Source organism: Entelurus aequoreus, linkage group LG04 (genome assembly GCF_033978785.1).
Source record: "Entelurus aequoreus isolate RoL-2023_Sb linkage group LG04, RoL_Eaeq_v1.1, whole genome shotgun sequence".
Classification (NCBI taxonomy): domain Eukaryota; kingdom Metazoa; phylum Chordata; class Actinopteri; order Syngnathiformes; family Syngnathidae; genus Entelurus; species Entelurus aequoreus.
The window spans coordinates 72343933-72367560 of NC_084734.1; the positions used below are offsets into that span (position 1 = coordinate 72343933).

The following is a 23628-nucleotide window of genomic DNA, read 5'->3' on the forward strand; positions in this document are numbered from 1 at the left end:
ACTTCATTCCACCTGTCTGATCTTCTAGTGCAGGGGTCACCAACGCGGTGCCCGCGGGCACCAGGTAGCCCGTAAGGACCAGATGAGTAGCCCGCTGGCCTGTTCTAAAAATAGCTCAAATAGCAGCACTTACCAGTGACCTGCTTCTATTTTTTAAATTGTATTTATTTACCAGCAAGCTGGTCTCGCTTTGCTCGACATTTTTAATTCTAAGAGAGACAAAACTCAAATAGAATTTGAAAATCCAAGAAAATATTTTAAAGACTTGGTCTTCACTTGTTTAAATGAATTCATTTTTTTACTTTGCTTCTTAAAACTTTCAGAAAGACAATTTTAGAGAAAAAATACAACTTTAAAAATGATTTTAGGATTTTTAAACACATATACCTTTTTACCTTTTAAATTCCTTCCTCTTCTTTCCTGACAATTAAAATCAATGTTCAAGTAATTATTATTTTTTTATTGTAAAGAATAATAAATACATTTTAATTTAATTCTTCATTTTAGCTTCTGTTTTTTCGAAGAAGAATATTTGTGAAATATTTCTTCAAACTTTTTATGATTAAAATGCAAAAAAATTATTCTGGCAAATCTAGAAAATCTGTAGAATCAAATTTGAATCTTATTTCAAAGTCTTTTGAATTTCTTTTAAAATGTTTGTTCTGGAAAATCTAGAAGAAATAATGATTAGTCTTTGTTAGAAACATAGCTTCATCCAATTTGTTATATATTCTAACAAAGTGTAGATTGGATTTTAACCTATTTAAAACATGTCATCAAAATTCTAAAATTAATTTTAATCAGGAAAAATTACTAATGATGTTCCAGAAATTATTTTTTTTATTTTTTCAAAAAGATTCGAATTAGCTAGTTTTTCTCTTCTTTTTTTCGGTTGAATTTTGAATTTTAAAGAGTCGAAATTGAAGATAAAATATGTTTCAAAATTTTATTTGCATTTTTTTCGTGTTTTCTCCTCTTTTAAACCGTTCAATTAAGTGTAAATATCATTAATTATTAATAATAACATAGAGTTAAAGGTAAATTGAGCAAATTGGCTATTTCTGGCAATTTATTTAAGTGTGTATCAAACTGGTAGCCCTTCGCATTAATCAGTACCCAAAAAGTAGCTCTTGGTTTCAAAAAGGTTGGTGACCCTTGTTCTAGTGACTAATGTTTACTGCAGTTTGATATTACACATTAATATCCCAGCAGTTTAACAAAGGTTGCAGCGTTGCCCGCTTTACATACACACATTAGATACACAAAGACCACACACTGTAATTTTTACAGCGGTTCAATCTGTTGCTACCTTGCGAGGCTTCAGAATGGCTCGAGGCTTGCTGTTCTCCCTCGATGCTTCTAACGTCACGTCTCGTTTGGTGTTGCGGTCAAACATTCGGAAGAAGTTGTTGTAGGAGCCGGTCATGATGACGCTGACGAAGGCGGAGAAAAGAGATGAAGCTTGGTGGTGTGTAACACATGATGGAGGTGTCAAGATGGAGGCTCGACTCTTACCTGTCCGATCCATTCCAGACACATTCAAACTTGTCAAAGATGCAGTCGTTCTCATACAGTGAGCAAAGTTTTCCCCGTAAGTAGTCATGAACCTACAACCACAACAATGTCTTGTTGACAATTTGACATGTTGACAAAATAATTACACATATGCCAAAAATAGCAAAGAAAAACGAGGTTCAACATAATTAGTAATGACTGAATTTACATAGGTACAAAACTGTTTTTAGGACATTCGATACCATCCTGGAATCTTATAGTTTAATCTAGAACAGTGGTTCTCAAACTTCTTTTCACCAAGTGCTACCTCAGAAAACACTTGGCTGTCCAAGTACCATCATATTGACCAATATTAAAATACAGTAGCATAGTAGGCCTAAGTATTCATTAAAAACCAGGCAGAAGTTGTATTTAACAAGTGTATTTAACTTTTTTGGTACTGTAACATTACATACAGTGTGAAGGGTAACACTGTGTTTGTACATAGGGAAATAAAACACTGTACTTCTAATCCAGTGATTCTTTGGCATACCACTAGATGGAGCCCACATACCACTAGTAGTACACATGCCATAGTATGAGAATCCTTGAACATTCAACTTAACTAAACGTTGTTTATGCCTGTAGCGATAATGGTGAATAATAGTGGAACCTGGCATGTCGGACCAACTCAACAAGTCCCAGTCCACTTAAACTTACGTTGACACACAATAATGACAACATTTAAGAACCAAAAGGGGCATTTTAAGAAATGGGTCTGTTTATGTCACCATGTTTTGTAATACTGAATCGTACATCATACACCAAGCAACTACTTAGCATTTCACCATAGCAACTGACAAGTTACACCTATATATACACCATATACATATACAGTATATATATACAGTATATATATACATACATATACATACATATATATATATAAATATATATATATATATACATATATACATACATACAAATACATATATACATACATATACATATATATATATATATATATACAGTATATATATATATATATATATATATATATATATATATATATATATATATATATATATATATATATATATATATATATATATATATATATATATATATATATATATATATATTAGGGGTGTGGGAAAAAATCGATTCAAATTCAAATCGCGATTCTCACGTTGTGCGATTCAGAATCGATTCTCATTTTTTAAAAATCTATTTTTTTTATTTTTTATTTTTTTTAAATTTATTTATTTTTTGTATATATATTTTTTAAATTAATCAATCCAACAAAACAATACACATCAATACCATAACAATGCAATCCAATTCCAAAACCAAACCCGACCCAGCAACACTCAGAAGTGCAATAAACAGAGCAATTGAGAGGAGACACAAACACGACACAGAACAAACCAAAAGTAGTGAAACAAAAATGAATATTATCAACAACAGTATCAATATTAGTTACAATTTAAACATAGAAGTGATTAAAAATCCCTCATTGAAATTATCATTAGACATTTATAAAACAAACAAACAAAGAACAATAGTGTGACAGTGGCTTACACTTGCATCACATCTCATAAGCTTGACAACACACTGTGTCCAATATTTTCACAAAGATAAAATAAGTCATATTTTGGGTTCATTTAATAGTTAAAACAAATGTACATTATTGCAATCAGTTGACAAAAACATTGTCCTTTACAATTATAAAAGCTTTTTACAAAAATCTACTACTCTGCTTGCATGTCAGCAAACTGGGGTAGATCCTGCTGAAATCCTATGTATTGAATGAATAGAGAATCGTTTTGATTTGGGAAAAACAATCGTTTTTGAATCGAGAATCGTGTTGAATTGAAAAAAAAAAATCGATTTTTAAAATCGAATCGTGACCCCAAGAATCGATATTGAATCAAATCGTGGGACACCCAAAGATTCACAGCCCTAATATATATATATATATATATATATATATATATATATATATATATATATATATATATATATATATATATATATATATATATATATATATATATATATATATATATATATATATATATATATATATATATATATATGATTACGATATATTTTACAATATATTATTTGGCATATAAATGATCATTTCAAAATGGCTTAAAAATGCTCCTAATTTAGCTGCTGGCGTATGCTGTAACATACTGCGTCATTTCAAGTTGTATCATTTTCTCAAAACTTTTATGATGCTGATTCACTGTTAACATATGCCTACTTTCTGTTGTAACATGTTTCTATCTACACTTCTGTTAAAATGTAATAAACACTTGTTTTTTCCGATTTTTGAATACTTTCTATTAGTTTTGGACGATACTACAAATTCAAGTATTGATGCAATATCAAGAGGTATCAGTATTGTTCTTACCAAAACTGATACTTAAAAATTCCAAGTTCACTGAATGAATGCATTATTGATCACAAAAACACAGGATGGCGGTGTAAGAATATCAATTGATATTTACATTTTTTTCAACTAGTGGCTCTGGTCTTTATCCTTTGGATTTTAAACTTTAAGTCCTGGTGTGTGCAGGGTATTTTTTCCTCAGTTTGTAAACAATGACAAAAATGACAAGAGACTTCATTATAGTAAAAAATATCAATCGAATCACTGTGGTATCAACCACATACTGATTCTATACTTACATATCGTTATTGTCAATATTTGTATCAATCCTCTCACCTCTGTTTAAATTCAAAAGCTCTAGCTTAGCGGATAGCAGTTAGCATATCCTCCTACGGTGTGTAGTGTAGCATGTTTAGCTATTCCTTGTCCTCCAGTGATAATATTACATTGCAAAAAAACAAGTTAATTTTCCGCCAAAGAGACAAAGATTGTTGACTTAGAAGTAGCTTTGCACTCTGGAGGGACGTTAACCTCTTGTCAAATTTGTGGGACACAGCTAGAAAGTGTCATCAACATGCATTATCACGATATGACGATACTATTAAAGGTGTACTGCACTTTTTTGGAACTTTGCCTATCATTCACAATCATTATGAAATACATGACCACAGATGTACTGTTTTAATGCATTCTACATAGTACATAAATACCATCAAAAGTCCGCTTACAATGGAGAACTAAGCGTCTTTTCGTGTAGTTCACGCCATTTCTGGTTCTAAATTGGCTGTCAAAGTGTACCAACTTGTCGGAATACGTCTTTGTCCTTCTACTATTCATGTGAGAGGCATTATTGATATCTAGAATAAAGTTTGACGAGCAAGGAATCGAGGAAGCAGCTGAACAGTCGATGATGTAAACATAGGCACACAAGCTCGTGATCAAGGCGCCGCTATCAACAGTGTATCTGCGTTAGCGCTTTTAATAACAATATCACTAATACTTGGTTAATACTCAAGTCACAAAATGTAAATGGAGTATTGTTGGCAATTTTGGATGGTTATCTATTGGGTTTCATGGCCAGAATAGAGGACAACCTGCTCAGTAGCCTTCTGGTTAGAGTGTACGCCCTGAGATCGGAAGGTCGTGAGTTCAAACCCCGGCCGAGTCATACCAAAGACTATGAAAATGGGACTCATTACCTCCCTGCTTGGCACTCAGCATCAAGGGTTGGAATTGGGGGTTAAATCACCAAAATGATTCCCGACCGCGGCCACCGCTGCTGCTCACTGCTCCCCTCACCTCCCAGGGGGTGGAACAAGGGGATGGGTCAAATGCAGAGGATAATTTCACCACACCTAGTGTACTTTAACTTTAACTTTAATTCTATTGGCTCCGCTGTAAGCAAACCTTTATTTATGTTTATTTATTATTTACCGTATTTTTCGGACTATAAGTCGCAGTTTTTTTTCATAGTTTGGCCGCGGGTGCGACTTATACTCAGGAGCGACTTATGTGTGAAATTATTAACACATTACCGTAGAATATCAAATAATATTATTTAGCTCATTCACGTAAGAGACTAGACGTATAAGATTTCATGGGATTTAGCGATTAGGAGTGACAGATTGTTTGGTAAACGTATAGCATGTTCTATATGTTATAGTTATTTGAATGACTCTTACCATAATATGTTACGTTAACAAACCACGCACGTTCTCAGTTGGTTATTTATGCGTCATATAACGTACACTTATTCAGCCTGTTGTTCACTATTCTTTATTTATTTTAAATTGCCTTTCAAATGTCTATTCTTGGTGTTGGGTTTTATCAAATAAATGTCCCCAAAAAATGCGACTTATACTCCAGTGCGACTTATATATGTTTTTTTCCTTCTTTATTATGCATTTTCAGCCGGTGCGACTTATACTCCGGAGCGACTTACAGTCCGAAAAATGCGGTAGAAGGCATTTAAAAAAATACATCCCTTGTCATGTCTTTCATAGAGATTGTTAACGATAGGCAAAATTCCCCAAAAAGTGCTGTTCCCCTTTAAAAGCTCTATGGTCTGCTAAATTAAAATCATTTATATCGTCTATATCACACAACCCTACTTGAGACTGTAGGTCAAACGCCAGCACCCGAGCAGCTATGAAGCTGTAATGTCGATTGTTTATGAGTTAATTTGTGAGATAAAATTGGCAAATCTATAAAAAACACAGTCAAAGCAGAATGAAAATGCGTTGAATTATGATCAGACTTTGTAACAGCCCTGCTCTGAGCGTCCATACTTTACTCGGATTAATCCCTGCAGTCCTGTGATGAGCGTGAAACAGGCAGCAGGTGGGGAGGGAATTGCACAAATCCTTTGAGCCCTGCTGACGCCCTCCTTATCAATCATGACCTGCCCTTATAGCTTCCCAATGATCAGACCGTGTGGCTCTGACCCCCCTGACCCACAGTGGGAGGTTCAGCCCTTCAGGTCGAATCAGTAGCACCACGATCTATCTTCTCCCAGGACGGGGGAGCTCAATAAGCACTCTGGGCCTGATTGTTAAAGATGGCGTTTGTTGCGGCGTGACAGTGGAACAGGATTATGTTGAGCGATTAGTCCAAAATCAATATGTTGTGATTGCATCGGAGCATTGTTTAAAACCTGGCGGCATTCATTCACGGTACCTGGTAGGTCTCCAGTGGTTTGTTCTCCATCTGCAAGTCCCACACCTTCACAGTGAGGTAGTCCCTTGTCATCAAGTAGCGGCCGTTGTGGCTGAACTTCACGTCGGAGATGGACGAGATGATTTCGGAGAAAAAGGAGCGCGTGGCGGGGTCCTCCGGCTCCTCAAAGTCTATAAGACAAGAATCAAAGCAAATATGTGACTTTGAATAATGTTGGGAAGAGACACAGAACGCAACAATGCAGCAGCTGCGTCCTTTCACGGGACTGTGTGTGCAACCCAAAATGTTGAAAGAGCCATATTGGACCAAAAATAAAAAAAATAAAAGGCCTTATATAAGTATTATAATGAAGGCAACACATGTAAGTGTCTATATTAGCCTACTATCAAAATGACTATGTGTCGCAGGCTGATGCAAATCTTCGTGGACAGAAATATTTAAATGTAATATTTATTCTACACATTTTCACAACATTGGAAAACATTACTAAAACGGAAACCTTTTTAGAGGGTGTGATAACTCCTGGAAATTACTGGCTTAGAATGGCCAAAAGTAAAGATGTGTGTGTTGAAGTTGAAGGAAACGGAAACTACAAATAAAATGACTTCAAATATACCTAAAATACGAGGCAATCCAGAATGTTGAAAGAGCCATGTTGGACCAAAAATACAAAAATAAATCTGTCTGGAGCCGCAAAAAATGTAAAGCCTAATATAAGTGTTATAATGAAGGAAACACATGATGTAAGTGTTTATACGTTTGTATTAGCTATGCTTTATAAATAAAGTTGATTTGATTTGATTTGATATTAGACTACTATCAAAATGACTATGTGTCGCAGGCTGATGCAAATCTTCGTTGACAGAAATGTTGAAATGTAATATTTATTCTACACATTTTTACAACATTGGAAAACATTACTAAAACGGAAACATTTTTAGAGGGTGTGATAACTCCTGGAAATTACTGGCTTAGAATGGCCAAAAGTAAAGATGTGTGTGTTGAAGTTGAAGGAAACGGAAACTACAAATAAAATGACTTCAAATATACCTAAAATACGAGGCAATCCAGAATGTTGAAAGACCCATGTTGGACCAAAAATACAAAAATAAATCTGTCTGGAGCAGCAAAAATGTAAAGCCTAATATAAGTGTTATAATGAAGGCAACACATGATGTAAGTGTTTATATTAGCTATATTAGCCTACTATCAAAATGACTATGTGTCGCAGGCTGATGCAAATCTTCGTTGACAGAAATGTTGAAATGTAATATTTATTCTACACATTTTCACAACATTGGAAAATATTACTAAAACGGAGGCTTTTCAGAGGGTGTGATTACTCCCGGAAATTACTGGCTTGGCTTAGATCGGCCAAAGGTTAAGATGTGTGTGTTCAACTTGAAGGAAACAGAAACTACAAATAAAATGACCTAAAATATACCTAAAATACGAGGCATAATGATGCATTATGTACATACAGCTAGCATAAATAGCATGTTAGCATCGAATAGCTTACAGTCATGCAGTGACCAAATATGTCTGATTAGCACTCCACACGATAGGCGCCGAGCACCCACGTGGGATTGATGGCAACTCGTTTGAGTCACACATTAAGAGTGTTACTAAAACGGCCTTCTTTCATCTCCATAATATCGCTAAAATTCGTTCCATTTTGTCCACAAGCGATGCTGAGATCATTATCCATGCGTTCGTTACATCTCGTCTCGATTACTGTAACGTTTTATTTTCGGGCCTCCCTATGTCTAGCATTAAAAGATTACAGATGGTACAAAATGCGGCTGCTAGACTTTTGACAAAAACAAGAAAGTTTGATCATATTACGCCTATACTGGCTCACTTGCACTGGCTTCCTGTGCACCTAAGATGCGACTTTAAGGTTTTACTACTTATGTATAAAATACTACACGGTCAAGCTCCTGCCTATCTTGCCGATTGTATTGTACCATATGTCCCGGCAAGAAATCTGCGTTCAAAGAACTCCGGCTTATTAGTGATTCCCAGAGCCCAAAAAAAGTCTGCGGGCTATAGAGCGTTTTCTATTCGGGCTCCAATACTATGGAATGCCCTCCCGGTAAAAGTTAGAGATGCTACCTCAGTAGAAGCATTTAAGTCTCATCTTAAAACTCATTTGTATACTCTAGCCTTTAAATAGACTCCCTTTTTAGACCAGTTGATCTGCCGTTTCTTTTCTTTTCTTTTCTACTCTGCTCCCAACCCGGGGTGGACCGCTAGCCTGTCCATCGGATGGGGACATCTCTACGCTGCTGACCCGTCTCCGCTCGGGATGGTTCCTGCTGGCCCCACCATGGACTGGACTTTCGCTGATGTGTTGGACTTTCACAATATTATGTCAGACCCACTCGACATCCATTGCTTTCGGTCTTCCCTAGAGGGGTGGGGGTTACCCACATATGCGGTCCTCTCCAAGGTTTCTCATAGTCATTCACATTGACGTCCCACTGGGGTGAGTTTTCCTTGCCCGTATGTGGGCTCTGTACCGAGGATGTCGTTGTGGCTTGTACAGCCCTTTGAGACACTTGTGATTTAGGGCTATATAAATAAACATTGATTGATTGATTGATTGATTTCAATCTTTAAAATAATTTTTGAAAAATCAATCTTGTTGTAGTTAATTTTGTGGCGAGTTTGGTCCGTTTTACAAAATAATAAAGCCACAAATCATATGGGATATTAACTTCGTTGAACGTCTATTTTTTTTTTTTTTTTTTTTAAATACACACACCCAGCACACACTGGCAGAAATGTAGATCGGCGCCTACGCTCCACACAAGTCAATAACATCAACAAAGCTCACCTTTGTGGATTCACGCACAGCATAAAACGTTTGATGGACAAATAGAGACAAAGAAGGAGTGGCATAAAACACGTCTTTCTGTGGCAGCATCAGGGAAAGTTGCGGTGCGTTCAAGAACTTTCGAAATTAGGACAAAATGGCGCGCGCCAAATACTCTCATCAGTGAAGCAGTTTTAACCTTTAAAGCGGTGGTTCTTAACCTTGTTGGAGGTACCGAACCCCACCAGTTTCATATGCGCATTTACCAAACCCTTCTTCAGTGAAAAATATATATATATATTTTTTCAAATTCAAGACAAAGTTATATGATTTTTTTTTCCGGTGCACAACATGAACCATGCATGAACATCACCTTGTTCAAAGAACAAAACCAACACAGTGCATGAACTCACAACAAATTACACACCTGCAAATCAGTGTGACTTCTGCTGTTGCTGTATCCATAATAAGCCGATAGGGAGAAGTTTTTATTTACACGATGAGTCGGGTGTGTCTCGACCTACGCGGCGGAGGGTCCGCCGAACCCCTGAGGCCGACTCACCGAACCCCTAGGGTTCGATCGAACCTAGGTTAAGAACCACTGCTCTAAAGGCCTTAGTGGCCACATGCGTGGACAGCACCTTTTAGCGCTTATTTCCAAAATTGTGTACACTACTGAATTGGGGTCTTATGCCGACATATGGACACTTATACTGCTATCTGGTGGTGTCAGAAGAGTATAACAAACAATGGAATTTGGAAAAAAAAAGTGTAAAAATAAAAATGTGCATGTCACTACACATGAAGTACACGTTTGTGTACTTATGGACTAAGTACATCATATTAAAAGATGATTTTTAGTTTGTATTCTAATTAGGGTCCAATAAGCCCAAATAGCGAAGAGAAATAAAAAAAGCATGTAAACAAACAGCTTGGGCCTTAAGAGGTTAATGTAAACAGTGGGATTTCTAACAATTAGGAAGGTTTGTTTTGTTTGTCCTCCTACAGAAACCATATTAAAACAAAAACGACATATTTTTTCCTCATCTTTTTCCATTTTCATACATTTTTGAAAAAGCTCCAGGGAGCCACTAGGGCGGCGCCGACCCCCGCCCTAAGGAGACAACCACGGGTCAGGGTGATGGCTAAATATTGGTTATGATTCCTATTGATTCTGGCAGCTGTTCATCTGCACGCAGGCGATGAGAGCCAGACATTCCGTTGTGAGCTGTCAACGTATTGTTCCTCCCACCATTCCTCACTGTCTCTTTCCACCACCCTCCACTGAGATGCGCCAGGGGGGAGTCTAATGAGGGATGCTGAGTCGGAGATGGAGAAATGAGCGGGTGACGGGAGGTTATAGGACGGGGATAAAAATAAGAAAAAACAAATCAATGTCTAAGTGTTGGGCCCATTTGAGCCCAGCTGGATTTACGCATGTGTCAGTGATGCATGTTTATATTCATGTGTGTGCGTCCTTGCCCTCCCTCCTGCCCCCGCCCTCCTCTAGGGGCACATAATAGGCCACCCGGGGAATTGGCCGGTTCTTTTTCTTTCTGTCCTGGGGTTCAGTATCTTTGGCACTCGCCTTTCCCTCTGTTCATCATGCCATTCATCTCTTTGGTAACGCCGATTAATTTCAACTCACTGATTTATAGGTGTGTATGCTTGGTGGGGGGAGCACTGAGATTAATATGTCTTATTTATGTGCGCTACCCAGAAAGTTATTGTAGGCTACATATTTAATCATAGCAGTGCTTCTAAATAGTAGGGCAGGGGACGCAGCGGGAGCTTTCAGTATTAGTGTCTTTATTCAGAAATAAATACATATGATGATGTAGTTCAGGGGTCCCCAAACTTTTTGATTCGGGGGCCGCATTGGGTTAAAAATGTATGTACCGTATTTTTTCGGACTATAAGTCGCAGTTTTTTTCATAGTTTGGCCGGGGGTGCGACTTATACTCAGGAGCAACTTATGTGTGAAATTATTAACGCTTTACCATAAAATATCAAATAATATTATTTAGCTCATTCACGTAAGAGACTAGACGTATAAGATTTCATGGGATTTAGCGATTAGGAGTGACAGACTGTTTGGTAAACGTATAGCATGTTCTATATGTTATAGTTATTTGAATGACTCTTACCATAATATGTTACGTTAACATACCAGTAACGTTCTCAGTTGGTTATTTATGTGTCATATAACGTACACTTATTCAGCCTGTTGTTCACTATTCTTTATTTATTTTAAATTTCCTTTCAAATGTCTATTCTTGGTGTTTCCCCAAAAAATGCGACTTATACTCCAGTGCAACTTATACATGTTTTTTCCCTTCCTTATTATGCATTTTCGGCCGGTGCGACTTATACTCCGAAAAATACGGTATATAGATCTTTCTGTGTGGAGTTTGCATGTCCTTCCCTGTGACTGCGTGGGTTCCCTCCGGGTACTCCGGCTTCCGCCCACTTCCAAAGACATGCACCTGGGGATAGGTTGATTGGCAACACTAAATTGGCCCTAGTGTGTGAATGTGAGTGTGAAGGTTGTCTGTCTATCTGCGATGAGGTGGCGACTTGTCCAGGGTGTACCCCGCCTTCCGCCCGATTGTAGCTGAGATAGGCTCCAGCGCCCCCCACGACCCCGAAGGGAATAAACCGTAGAAAATGGATGGATATATATATATATATATTGTATATATAGCCCGGCCCCCGGGCAAATTTTTTTAACCTAATGCGGCCCCTGAATCAAAAAGTTTGGGGACCCCTGTACTACATCATCATATGTATTTATTTCTGACTAAAGACACTAATACTGAAAGTTCCTGCTGCCTCTGAGAGTAACAAGCGGTAGAGAATGGATTGGAAAGGCCGGTTTTAAAAATAATAATTAAAACATTTAATTTTTTTTAAAACTTGGTACTTCCTGCCGGCCGGATTTTGGATGCTGGTGGGCCGGATCCAGCCCACTGGCCATAGTTTGGGGACCTCTGATGTAGTTGATGGGACCTATGATTTAGTTTTTCCCCTAATTGTCGTGATGTTTTGTGTTTTCATTAAACCCAAGCAGGGGACTGAAATGGTGTGTTATTGTTTATGCTATGGCGCCATCTTTCGGACAATTGTTCTCACTGCAGGTGCTACGAGATTGAATCGTACTTCCTGTTTTGCCTTAAACCGAAAGTAAAAGCGGCCATAGCGTTCCCGCTCAAAAGGATTGTTCATTCAGCACTCCAAGCAACGTTTGTAAGTTTTACAGTTTTACTAAAACCGTTTATACTTACTAAACAGTCCCATGTGTAATGTTTGTAGGAGTGTTTTCATGCATATTTGTCCAAGCTGTAATGACGCTAGTGTTGTTAGCATTAGCTAATATGCTTACAAGTTTACTAGTGTCTGTGTTAGTAATAATAACTTACAATAGCATTTTTGTATTGTTTCAGTTTCACAAATTCCTAAGTAAATTCAACAAAAATCACTGTGGAGTTATTAAGTCTGTTTAGCTGACTGGAGAGCTACGGGGTTGCAATGCCTTGAAGTGGATAGCTCAACCATTTGCTCATAATAATACAGGCACCACCTGTTTTGTATGTGTCTATTTAAAAAACAAAACACATGACTTTGTTCTGACATGATACATTATTGAGCTTGGTCCGCATTACCGGCAGTAAGTCAGACCCGTTTCCAGTGATGGTTGGACTCCGCCAAGGCTGCCCTTTGTCACAGATTCTGTTCATAAATTTTATAGACATAATTTCTAGGCGCTGTCAGGGCGTTGAGGGTATCTGGTTTGGTGGCTGCAGGATTAGGTCTCTGCTATTTGCAGATGATGTGGTCCTGATGGCTTCATCTGGCCAAGGTCTTCAGCTCTCACTGGATCGGTTCGCAGCCAAGTGTGACGCGACTGGGATGGGAATCAGCACCTCCAAGTCAGAGTCCATAGTTCTCGCCCGGAAAAGGGTGGAGTGCCATCTCCGGGTTGGGGAGGAGATCTTGCCCCAAGTGGAGGAGTTCAAGTACCTCGGAGTCTTATTCACGAGTGAGGGAAGAGTGGATCATGAGATCGACAGGCGGATCGGTGCGGCGTCTTCAGTAATGCGGACGCTGTATCGATCCGTTGTGGTGAAGAAGGAGCTGAGCCGGAAGGCAAAGCTCTCAATTTACCGGTCGATCTACGTTCCCATCCTCACCTATGGTCATGAGCTTTGGGTTATGACCGAAAGGACAAGATCACGGGTACAAGCAGCCGAAATGAGTTTCCTCCGCCGGGTGGCGGGGCTCTCCCTTAGAGATAGGGTGAGAAGCTCTGTCATCCGGGAGGAGCTCAAAGTAAAGCCGCTGCTCCTCCACATCGAGAGGAGCCAGATGAGGTAGTTCGGGCATCTGGTCAGGATGCCACCCGAACGCCTCCCCAGGGAGGTGTTTCAGGCACGTCCGACCGGTAGGAGGCCACGGGGAAGACCCAGGACACGTTGGGAAGACTATCTCTCCCGGCTGGCCTGGGAACGCTTCGGGATCCCCTGGGAGGAGCTGGACGAAGTGGCTGGGGAGAGGGAAGTCTGGGCTTCCCTGCTTAGGCTGTTGCCCCCGCGACCCGACCTCGGATAAGCGGAAGAAGATGGATGGATGGATGGATGGATGATACATTATACATTTAATTTTCTTTTCACCATGCAAAGCTTCCATCTGCATTGAATTGCATCGAATCGTAATGTTTTAAAAAGTATTGTTAGTGAACCGTATCCGTAACCCATGTATCAAGATCTATATCGAATCGCCATTTAAGGTAGAGATGCACACTCCTAATAATTATTTATTGTTTATATTGTTATTTTAACGTCTGGGCTGTGGTTAATGTAACTGCAGCCGTTGCTGCTTTGCGGGTGCATTTCTACGCCACTTTATGGGGAGCCAGCAGAGCATGGATGTCTACAATGAAGCAGTCTGCCAATAGCATAAGCAAAGAGCATAATGGAAGCTAAACCAACAAAACCAGAATAGGAGTTGGTGCCAAAAAGAGGGAAGAGGAACTCCTTTGTTCGACTTTGGTTTGGATTTTAAAAAGTCAGACACCTATTCTGCAGAACACGCCGCCAACGAGTTGCTCAAAGCCACTCAACACGTCTCATTTTTTCTACAAGTACTTTAGTTTTCTATAAGGTCTCACAAGTATTGACATACACTTGTTCTACACAATTTGTTCTCCTAAACTACTATTGGTAACACATGCTAGCTATCGGTGGGTTTCTTATACTTTTTGGTTTAACCCTGTAAGACCCAAATATAGAAAAACCTAAAAAAAAATACTTGACCTTTCAGATGTTGTTGTAGGAGGCATTTGATGCAGAAATTGCAGCTATTTTGACTACCACATTCACCCAGTGTTGTATAATTGCAACAATTATATAACAAGCTCTAAATGAAATTTGATGCATCTGTTAACTACATATGTACATGCTCTAGACATTGTAATAACAACCAAAAAAAATATAAAAGACATTTTACTTACTTGGATCTGATGAATCCAGTCCAATGTAACTAATAGATGTTGTTCGAAGGAAACCTTGAGAGGTTGTGTGACTTCATGGCCAGAAGGCGTGACTTATAAACAAATGTACAATCCAATAGCCTTGTGAAACTGAACAATAGGACCCAATCACTATGTAAATGTGGTAAAAAAATAAATAAATATATATATATATATATATAACAGATTGTTTTTTAGGATGGTTAATGGTAACGTTGTAATTTTACAACAAGGGGACTTAAATGGGTTAAAATGTTTTGATTTTGAGCTGGTAACATACAGGAGCTTTAATAGGCCTGTCTTGAGGTTAACAAGAACAACCACCTGCAGTGTGCATGTGTGTGTGTGTGTGTGCGTGTGTGTGTGTGCGCGCCTCGCATTCTCTCCCTAATCCAAACAATTCCCACGTTTCCTCATTAAACCCAAATGCACCGTGCATCCCGACAAGCCGTGTTAGTTAGCACCCACTCCAGTGAACACGTCAATACACCGGAAGGAAATGACGGACAGTATTGGACAACAAGGTGTGTCCATGAAGGACTAATGTGATCGATTTGCCTGTTTAAAAATGTCAATGTGTTCATTATTCATTCAACTAAGGTGTTTGCGTGTGATGTTAGGCTTTGGAGATGGCGTTCATTGTTTAAGAGACGCTCACTGACACCCGCTCAATCTTCATGTATATTGTGTTTTAAATTTGTAGAATTGTATTTAAAAAACAACAACAACCTGATCTCATGTTTACTCTATATATTTTGAAACTTTTTTGAAATTATTTTTACTATTCTCTCTATGTCTCATGCTGCTAATGATGCTCGTTTTATGTGCAACAGTGTTCTCCCTGCACTTCCTGCATCTCAGCCAATCAGTTCCATTAATTCAAATTATTCTGAATTAGTCACTCTTTGATCTTTTGTTTTGTTGGATATTCTGAGATTATGTCGTGTTTAGTGACTTTGTGTTCAAAGGAAACAAAACCTTTCAATGACTTACCGTGCATAGGATGTAGTTTTTTTGCTTGCATGTTTTTTTTTGCCAAAGTAATTACACTTCTTTATTGGCGAAAATCACATTACACAATACACACAATACACTTAACCATTAATATTACACAAAAAATGTGTTTTCATTTAAAAACGTTAATCATTGTGTGTAGTATAGCAGTGCATTTTAGGAATGGGTACCGAATTCGGTACTTTTATAGGTACCGAACGAAGTCTGTCATTACTATTGGGTATCGATTCACGCAAAAATAAACGGTGCTATATTTCGAAACCTTTGTTGCACGTGACGTCACGTCCAGCAAACTTTGCACTGACTCAGGTTTAGCACTTGGTTGGGAAACAAGCAGTCAAGCACACAGAGCGGACTGCCTTTCAATAATGTTGCAATTTTCCATGGCAACAAAGCAAAAAAAAGGCGCTCAACAGTACAGTAAGGCTCCACTTTTCAAAATGTTCTAGCTCGATGCTAATTTACATTGGATTTGCCATAGAAATGCTACTGATTAACATTAGCAATTTTAAATGGCGATTTAACACCTCCAAATTTGGTAACAAAAACATAATCTAAGATGAACATTACAATCAAACAGCTGGTGTGTAACAAGTACAATACTTACAGTTTAAACACAATGTAGGACTCAACAAAAGAAAAGACATTCAACATAATGGCAAAGACTACTCCCTGACTATAGGCAACACACTGTAGTCTATACACTACTGCCATCTAATATCTTGGAATTGCAACTGCATGCAAAATTCACTATATAATACTTGCAAACGAGACTCAGAAGTGTAAGAAAACAGGATAAACGGACAGTACAGCTTAGTGGTAAATGTTCAATAAAATATTCAGATATTTTTTAAACAATTAACATTAATACATTTGACCTTGAACATACACAAAAGTACTGTAAGTATTGAGTGCCAGGTACCGGGAATCCATACAGGATCGATTCAAATGTAAAGCGTACCCATCCCTACTGCATTGTGAATAAATACTAAACATTTCTATAAACATGTAACCATGTCTGAACCAAATAAACCACACCATGACTCTATTGACTCACATTAGCTTGTTATTCAAAAATTTAAAGGAAACTACTAATATCAAAGTGGCCCCAATATGCTTCAGTTTTTAATGTGGATATTGTTTGGACACCAGTTGGTCTAAAACCATTAAAATAATTATAGTCATGTCATCATAAATACATACAAACTATTTAATCAACCAAACAAGCATCTATAATAATTAAAATATCAATCAGTGTGCTTGATTGGTTGCCTAACAGTTCTGGGAATATCATAAATGATAATAAATAAATGATAAATGGGTTATACTCGTATCGCGCTTTTCTACCTTCAAGGTACTCAAAGCGCTTTGACAGTATTTCCACATTCATCCATTCACACACACATTCACACACTGATGGAGGGAGCTGCCATGCAAGGCCCTAACCAGCAGCCATCAGGAGCAAGGGTGAAGTGTCTTGCCCAAGGACACAACGGACGTGACTAGGATGGTAGAAGGTGGGAATTGAACCCCAGTAACCAGCAACCCTCCGATTGCTGGCACAGCCACTCTACCAACTTCGCCACGCCGTCATATCTTTGTAAACAAAGGAAAAACATGTCATATTTAGAATTCGGACTACACGTTACCTTGACAACTACAGTGACTGAATTTGAAAGAAAGCATAAAAAATATTTGTTTCACAAGAAAGAATGTAAATCCAATTATTCCATTCCAGTAGTGACGGGTAAATGACGCCTTAGTGGGTGTATGGCACACTCACTACCTGTATCGACACTGCACTGATATTGTGTTAGTGTTTCATAATGGTCTTCCGCCATCTACTGGGTTAAAAAGGTCACTACATTTGACCAGCAAATATAATTTAAAATATAATATATTATAATTAATAGTTTGTTTGTTTATTAAGATCCCTACTAGCTGCTGCAATAGTAGTAGCTATTCTTCCTCAGGTCTACATGTATGATTTTAAGGCAATAGGGAAGACACACATATGACAATCATACTGAGAGGTGTTTCTAATGTTTTGCTAATGACTGAATGAGGAAACCAAAATTATAATTCGGTCAAAACTATTATCATTGTATGGGCAGAATCTTTAGTTACAATTAATTATAAAATGTTTCAGTTTTTTGTATGTCTTTTAATGACATGTTTTATTTCTTAAAATGTTCAGTTCAGTTCAGTTCAGTTTCAGTTTATTTCAAACATGCATACGATACAAGTTAATGCATCACACATTTCCAGTTGTTTCATTACAGCACGTCCGAAAAGGAGTAGGAAGAAGCAGAGCTTATTTAATCCTACCCCTTTTCATACCATAGCAATTTTATCCCATTTCCTTGTTCTCTGTAACAGAGCAGTGAACACATAGATAATAAATAAATAATATACCATAGTAAGCAAACAAATATTAAATACATAAATAATCTTTCTGTCAATAACAAAAGAAAAAAAAAAGGGTCTATCCCATCCCATCCATTTTCTACCGCTTGTCCCTTTCATAATTCTTGTTCTGTGTGCTTTGTGAACACTTGTAGTTTGAACAGTCTCTTAAACTGAATCATATTGGTGCTTTGTTTGAGTTCTTTGGTTAATCCATTCCATAATTGTATTCCACATACAGATATGCTAAAGGTTTTAAGTGTTGTACGAGCATACAAATGTTTTAAATTAGATTTTCCTCTAAGGTTATATATCTTCTCTTTTGTTGAGAAGAATTGTTGTACATTCATGGGTAGCAGGTTATAGTTTGCTTTGTACATAATTTTAGCTGTTTGCAAATGCACCAAATCGTTGAATTTCAATATTTGTGATTTAATAAATAAAAGGTTTGTATGTTCTCTATATCCAACATTATGTATTATTCTAATTGATCTTTTTTTGTAACACAGTTAGTAAATGAAGCGCACATTTGTAGTTGTTTCCCCATATTTCTGCACAATAACTCAGATATGGTAACACTAGCGCGCAGTAAAGAATATGGAGGGAGTTTTGGTCCAGAACATGTTTTGCTTTATTCATTATTGACGTGTTTCTTGCTACTTCATGTTGTATATTTTTTTATCATCTGTTATTACACCCAATGTTCTAACTGTATTTCAATTACTACATATTTTTTGTACCATGGACCAATTGATTAACCGATGGAAATGAAGACATTTTACCCATGATGCTCTCTGCTGGTACTCACATTTGCAGTGCTTGTCGCAGAGAGCCGCCTGCCTCATGTCACACAGTCTGATTGAGCCCTTGCTGCTGCTGTATGCAAAAGTGTGACACTGCTCCGGATGAAACTCTGCCGAGGTGATCACTTCTGTCAGCTCCTCCATATTGGATGGTTTTATGTCCACGATGTCTGAGAGGCGGCAATTAAGGACAAACCAGAGTCGGAGCTTTTGAGGGGGAAGCCCTAATTGTAAACGTAGCGAGCAAAGAGGATACTGAAGCTGCGGTCGGTAATCTCCAGATTCCAGAGGTTCACCCTGAGGTCATCAGTGGAGATGAACGTCTGGAGGTCAGAGTTCACAGAGATGGAGTTGATGTGGTAGGTGTGGGCGTTGCTGAACACCCGTCTGGCTGTGGCTTCGACCATCAGATCCATCGGTTGCAGCACCGGCACCTGGTTGGGTAAATGTAAATAGGAGAGTGAAAATAAGCAGGTGTGCCCGCCAGCACTGGTATATTCAAACTGTCTGTTTATTTGCTAATCTGCACACAACACACGTGGGACTACACAGAAGTGTGCCTTGTGTGCATGAGCTACAAACGTGTGATTCCAGGGATTCATATGACATTTACTCCACATGTCTTAATGAAGCACAGGGCGCCATGCAAGCACCCGTGGGCTGTTTGAAGAGCTGACTTCATCATCATCATCATCATTTCTTTTTATTCATTTAATGAAAATGCATATATACAAGGCATATAAAGTTGACACTTTCATTGTTTTTTTGTTTCTTATACATTTCCATGATCAGAAAGGAACAGATGGAAGAATACTATTCGTATATTTATCTGCCCCCTTTTTAACACAAATTATTTTAGATGACTTTATCACTGTTTCCTCCACCAACACCCGAACTCCAACATACTTTTAATTTTCGATTAAGCATTTTCAAAATGACACGTCCAATCAAAATCAAAAATCAGTTTGATATATTTCCAGTTGTCTCTTTTTGTATTTTTTTTAAAATTCAAAGATATTCTTGCAACTTTTTAAGTCTTTGTCTAGAGAATTCCATGCTTTCACACCAGCTTCAAATTTGTTCGCACTCTTGGATGTTTAAAATCATACGGCCTTCTGTGGTTCTCATCTTCAGACGTGAACACAAATAACTTTTGTAAGTCCTTCGGAAGAACTTTATTTCTAGCTTTGAACATCACTAACAGAGTATGCAGTTCTACAATGTCTTTTAGTTTTAATAATCCTGACCTAATGAAGAGTGGATTTGTGTGGTCTCTATATCCTACTGTAAAAATTATACGAATTGCTCTTTTCTGTGAAAGAAATAAAGGCATTATGTTGCTGTGATATTTATTTCCCCATATTTCTGCACAATAATTGAAATTAGGTAGAATAATTGAGCAATATAACATTCTCATTGTATTATACGGGAAACTGTATTTAACCTTGTTCAAAATAAATAAGCTTTTAGATACCTGGACCTTATTTTTCACATGCAATATATGAGCTTTCCATGTCAACTTTTTATCTAAAACAGGGGTGTCCAAACTTTTTCCACTGAGGGCCGCACACTGAAAAATCAAAGCAAGCGGGGGCCATTTATTTTAAAAACCAATACAATATATGTATAAAAAATATACATTTAGGCCTCCACTCAGGCTTGATCCCGGGGATCCCAAAGGGTTTTGGTCAAAAAAATATTAAAAATGTGTCATTATTCAGTATTATTATTTTCATTATTATTCAAGTTTTAAATCTCTAGATCAACATTAAGTCTATCTGTCAATATAACGTTTTTAAAGATTTAAGTTGTATGCTCTTTTTGTCAAAGAAAACCATGTTTTTATAAGGAAAAAACACAAAATATGCAATATTTTCACCCAATAAAATTTTTAAGTGGAATAGTTGAGATTATATAATAATTGGAGCCTTAAAAAGGTCAATAACACCATTGATTTTAATTCATTATTATTTTTTGAGCAATGACACTTAAAAAAAAATCACACTAAAATTATTGGGGATCCAAAAGGGTCCTACTCATTAAAGTGTTACAAAATAAATTATACATTTTTTTTACTGTTTACATTTAACACAATAGTCTCGAGATCAACTTCCGATCTATCCATCAATTATAAGTTTTATTGTTGTTTATGTTTTTTGTTTGTTCGTTTTAGGCCCTTCTTTAAAAAAAAAACAGCTCAGTTTTTTATACGGCAAACACAATATATACAACATTTGCTCCAAAAAATATCTCAAAGTGGAATATTTAATGTGATGTAATTGGAGCCTTGAATAGGTGAATAATTCATAATGACATTGATTTTAATTCACTATTATTTTTAAAGAAAGAAACAGTCTGCATGGCAGCTTTGTGTTAATAGAGTAAACATTGCAACATGTTCTTGTTACATTTCACCTGTTTGCTCTTTTATACCACTTTTTATGTTTTTAATTTTTTTCAACCGTATTTTTAAAATGTGCCGTGGGGCCGTTAAAAAATGACCTGCGGGCCGCAAATGGCCCCCGGGCCGCACTTTGGACACCCCTGATCTAAGATGACCCCAAGAAATCTGATTTCAGACACCTTCTCAATTTTCACATTGTTTATGGATAAACTAACTTCATTACACTTTGAATATCTGTGCCACTCTCTCTCACACACACACACTAAATAAGTCTCATCTGTTTTCTGTATGTGTTGTAGCACGAACGGAAGTAAAAAAAAAAAAAAATTAAAATCCAAGGAGAGAGAGAGAGAGAGAGACACCCTCAGGGTGTAAATAAGTCCTGCTGAGGAACGATAACTGAACTCTCCCACTCATGCACATCCTTACAAATAGTAACAGCTCCAGCTTCAAAGATGCCCAAGTCCCAGCCTGCATGCAGCCCCCCGTTGGCCAGATAAAACCCAGACAAAGACGGAGGGGAGGGGAGCGGCGGGAAGAACAAATCGACTGCTTCTTCCTCCTTTTTCCCGTCCGATTGCCGACACTGACAGAGAAGCACGGCGGCTCAGCGGGCTGCTGAATCTCCACGGGTGTCACTTCATTTCCATGTCTTTCACTGGCTGTCCAGAGAGACCCGGAGGGCATTAACCCAAAGCCCCCCAACACTGACAAGCCATGCCCCTTCTCTCTGACCTTCCTCCTTATATAGTGCACACAGCACATCAGTACAAAACACACATTCCGATTCATTTTCATGGCGCTCTGCGGACTCACAAAACAATCTGGAATGAAACTTGAACACCCCTCAACCCCCATCGTATACCCTGCTCTTTGCAGATTTCACACCTTCTAAACAGGATTGCCACACTCCCGGCCTGTCCTCCAGGTCTCTGCGATCCCTGGCTAGTCAGACAAAGAGCTACAGACACGCTGAACATAGCACTAATCTGCTATGACACACACTGTCTCATGGGGAAATAATGAGGCAGAGGCAGTGGAATGATGACAAGAGTATGGCGAGAGGATGAACCCTTCATGGCCTTCACTTCAATGCACATATTGATCACGTCGCATTACGTATGTCATACTGCTAGTCGTGTTTTCTACTTGAAACACAGTGGATCTGAAGATGGCTCTAAAAGCAAAATAATATTTAGGACTATTATATTATTTTGTGTTTATTACTTGATAGAGGTCCAAGTTAATCCTTGTCTGACTTCTTTAGGTAAGTAAGTAAGTAAGTAAGTAAGTAAGTAAGTAAGTAAGTAAGTAAGTACATTTTATTTGTAAAGCGCTTTTCACAGATAAAATCACAAAGCGCTGTACAAAACATAGGTAAAGTAAAACAACAATTCAATTAAAACAGGGGCAACACCATAAAAAGGATAAAAAGTGGATTAAAAATGATACTTTGATCTGTTTTCAAAGATTACAGTTGGTACAAAATGCGGCTATTAGACTTTTGACAAGAACAAGAAAGTTTGATCATATTACGCCTATACTGGCTCACCTGCACTGGCTTCCTGTGCACTTAAGATGTGACTTTAAGGTTTTACTACTTACGTATAAAATACTACACGGTCTAACTCCAGCCTATCTTGCTGATTGTATTGTACCATATGTCCCGGCAAGAAATCTGCATTCAAAGAACTCCGGCTTCTTAGTGATTCCCAGAGCCCAAAAAAAGTCTGCGGGCTATAGAGCGTTTTTTATTCGGGCTCCAGTACTATGGAATGCCCTCCCGGTAACAGTTAGAGATGCTACCTCAGTAGAAGCATTTAAGTCCCATCTTAAAACTCATTTGTATACTCTAGCTGTGACGATCGGTCACTTCATTTCAGTTTGTTTCCTGGTTTTTGTATTACTTCCTGTCAGTGCTCTTATTTTGTTATATTTCCTGTTTGTTCCGCTGAGCACTGTTTTCTCCTCACCTGCCGTTGATTGGCAGCCGGTCCACACCTGCTGCCAATCAGCATATGTCTATTTATGTTTTCTCTCGAGCACTCCTCAGTGCTCGATGAAAGACTTCTATGTTTGGAACAA

At 37.9% G+C, this 23628-nt stretch overlaps 2 protein-coding genes across 4 annotated transcripts in view; both read right to left on the bottom strand.

Moving 5' to 3' along the window:
• The window catches only part of LOC133649000 (uncharacterized), a 1204785-nt gene that overhangs the window by 481703 nt on the left and 699454 nt on the right, over nucleotides 1-23628 (bottom strand). The window lies entirely within an intron of this gene.
• Nucleotides 1-23628, bottom strand: part of ppp2r2ba (protein phosphatase 2, regulatory subunit B, beta a) — a 152521-nt gene that overhangs the window by 4062 nt on the left and 124831 nt on the right. For all 3 annotated transcript variants that reach the window (XR_009825967.1, XM_062045628.1, XM_062045629.1), the window contains exons 5-9: nucleotides 19396-19573; nucleotides 19145-19309; nucleotides 6572-6741; nucleotides 1516-1607; nucleotides 1310-1433 (exon numbers count right to left, since the gene is read on the bottom strand). Coding sequence is in view for 2 of the 3 variants with exons in the window: in XM_062045628.1 (XP_061901612.1) it covers nucleotides 1310-1433; nucleotides 1516-1607; nucleotides 6572-6741; nucleotides 19145-19309; nucleotides 19396-19573 (729 nt within the window). In the remaining variant the exon portion in view is untranslated. The remainder of the gene's footprint in view (nucleotides 1-1309; nucleotides 1434-1515; nucleotides 1608-6571; nucleotides 6742-19144; nucleotides 19310-19395; nucleotides 19574-23628) is intronic.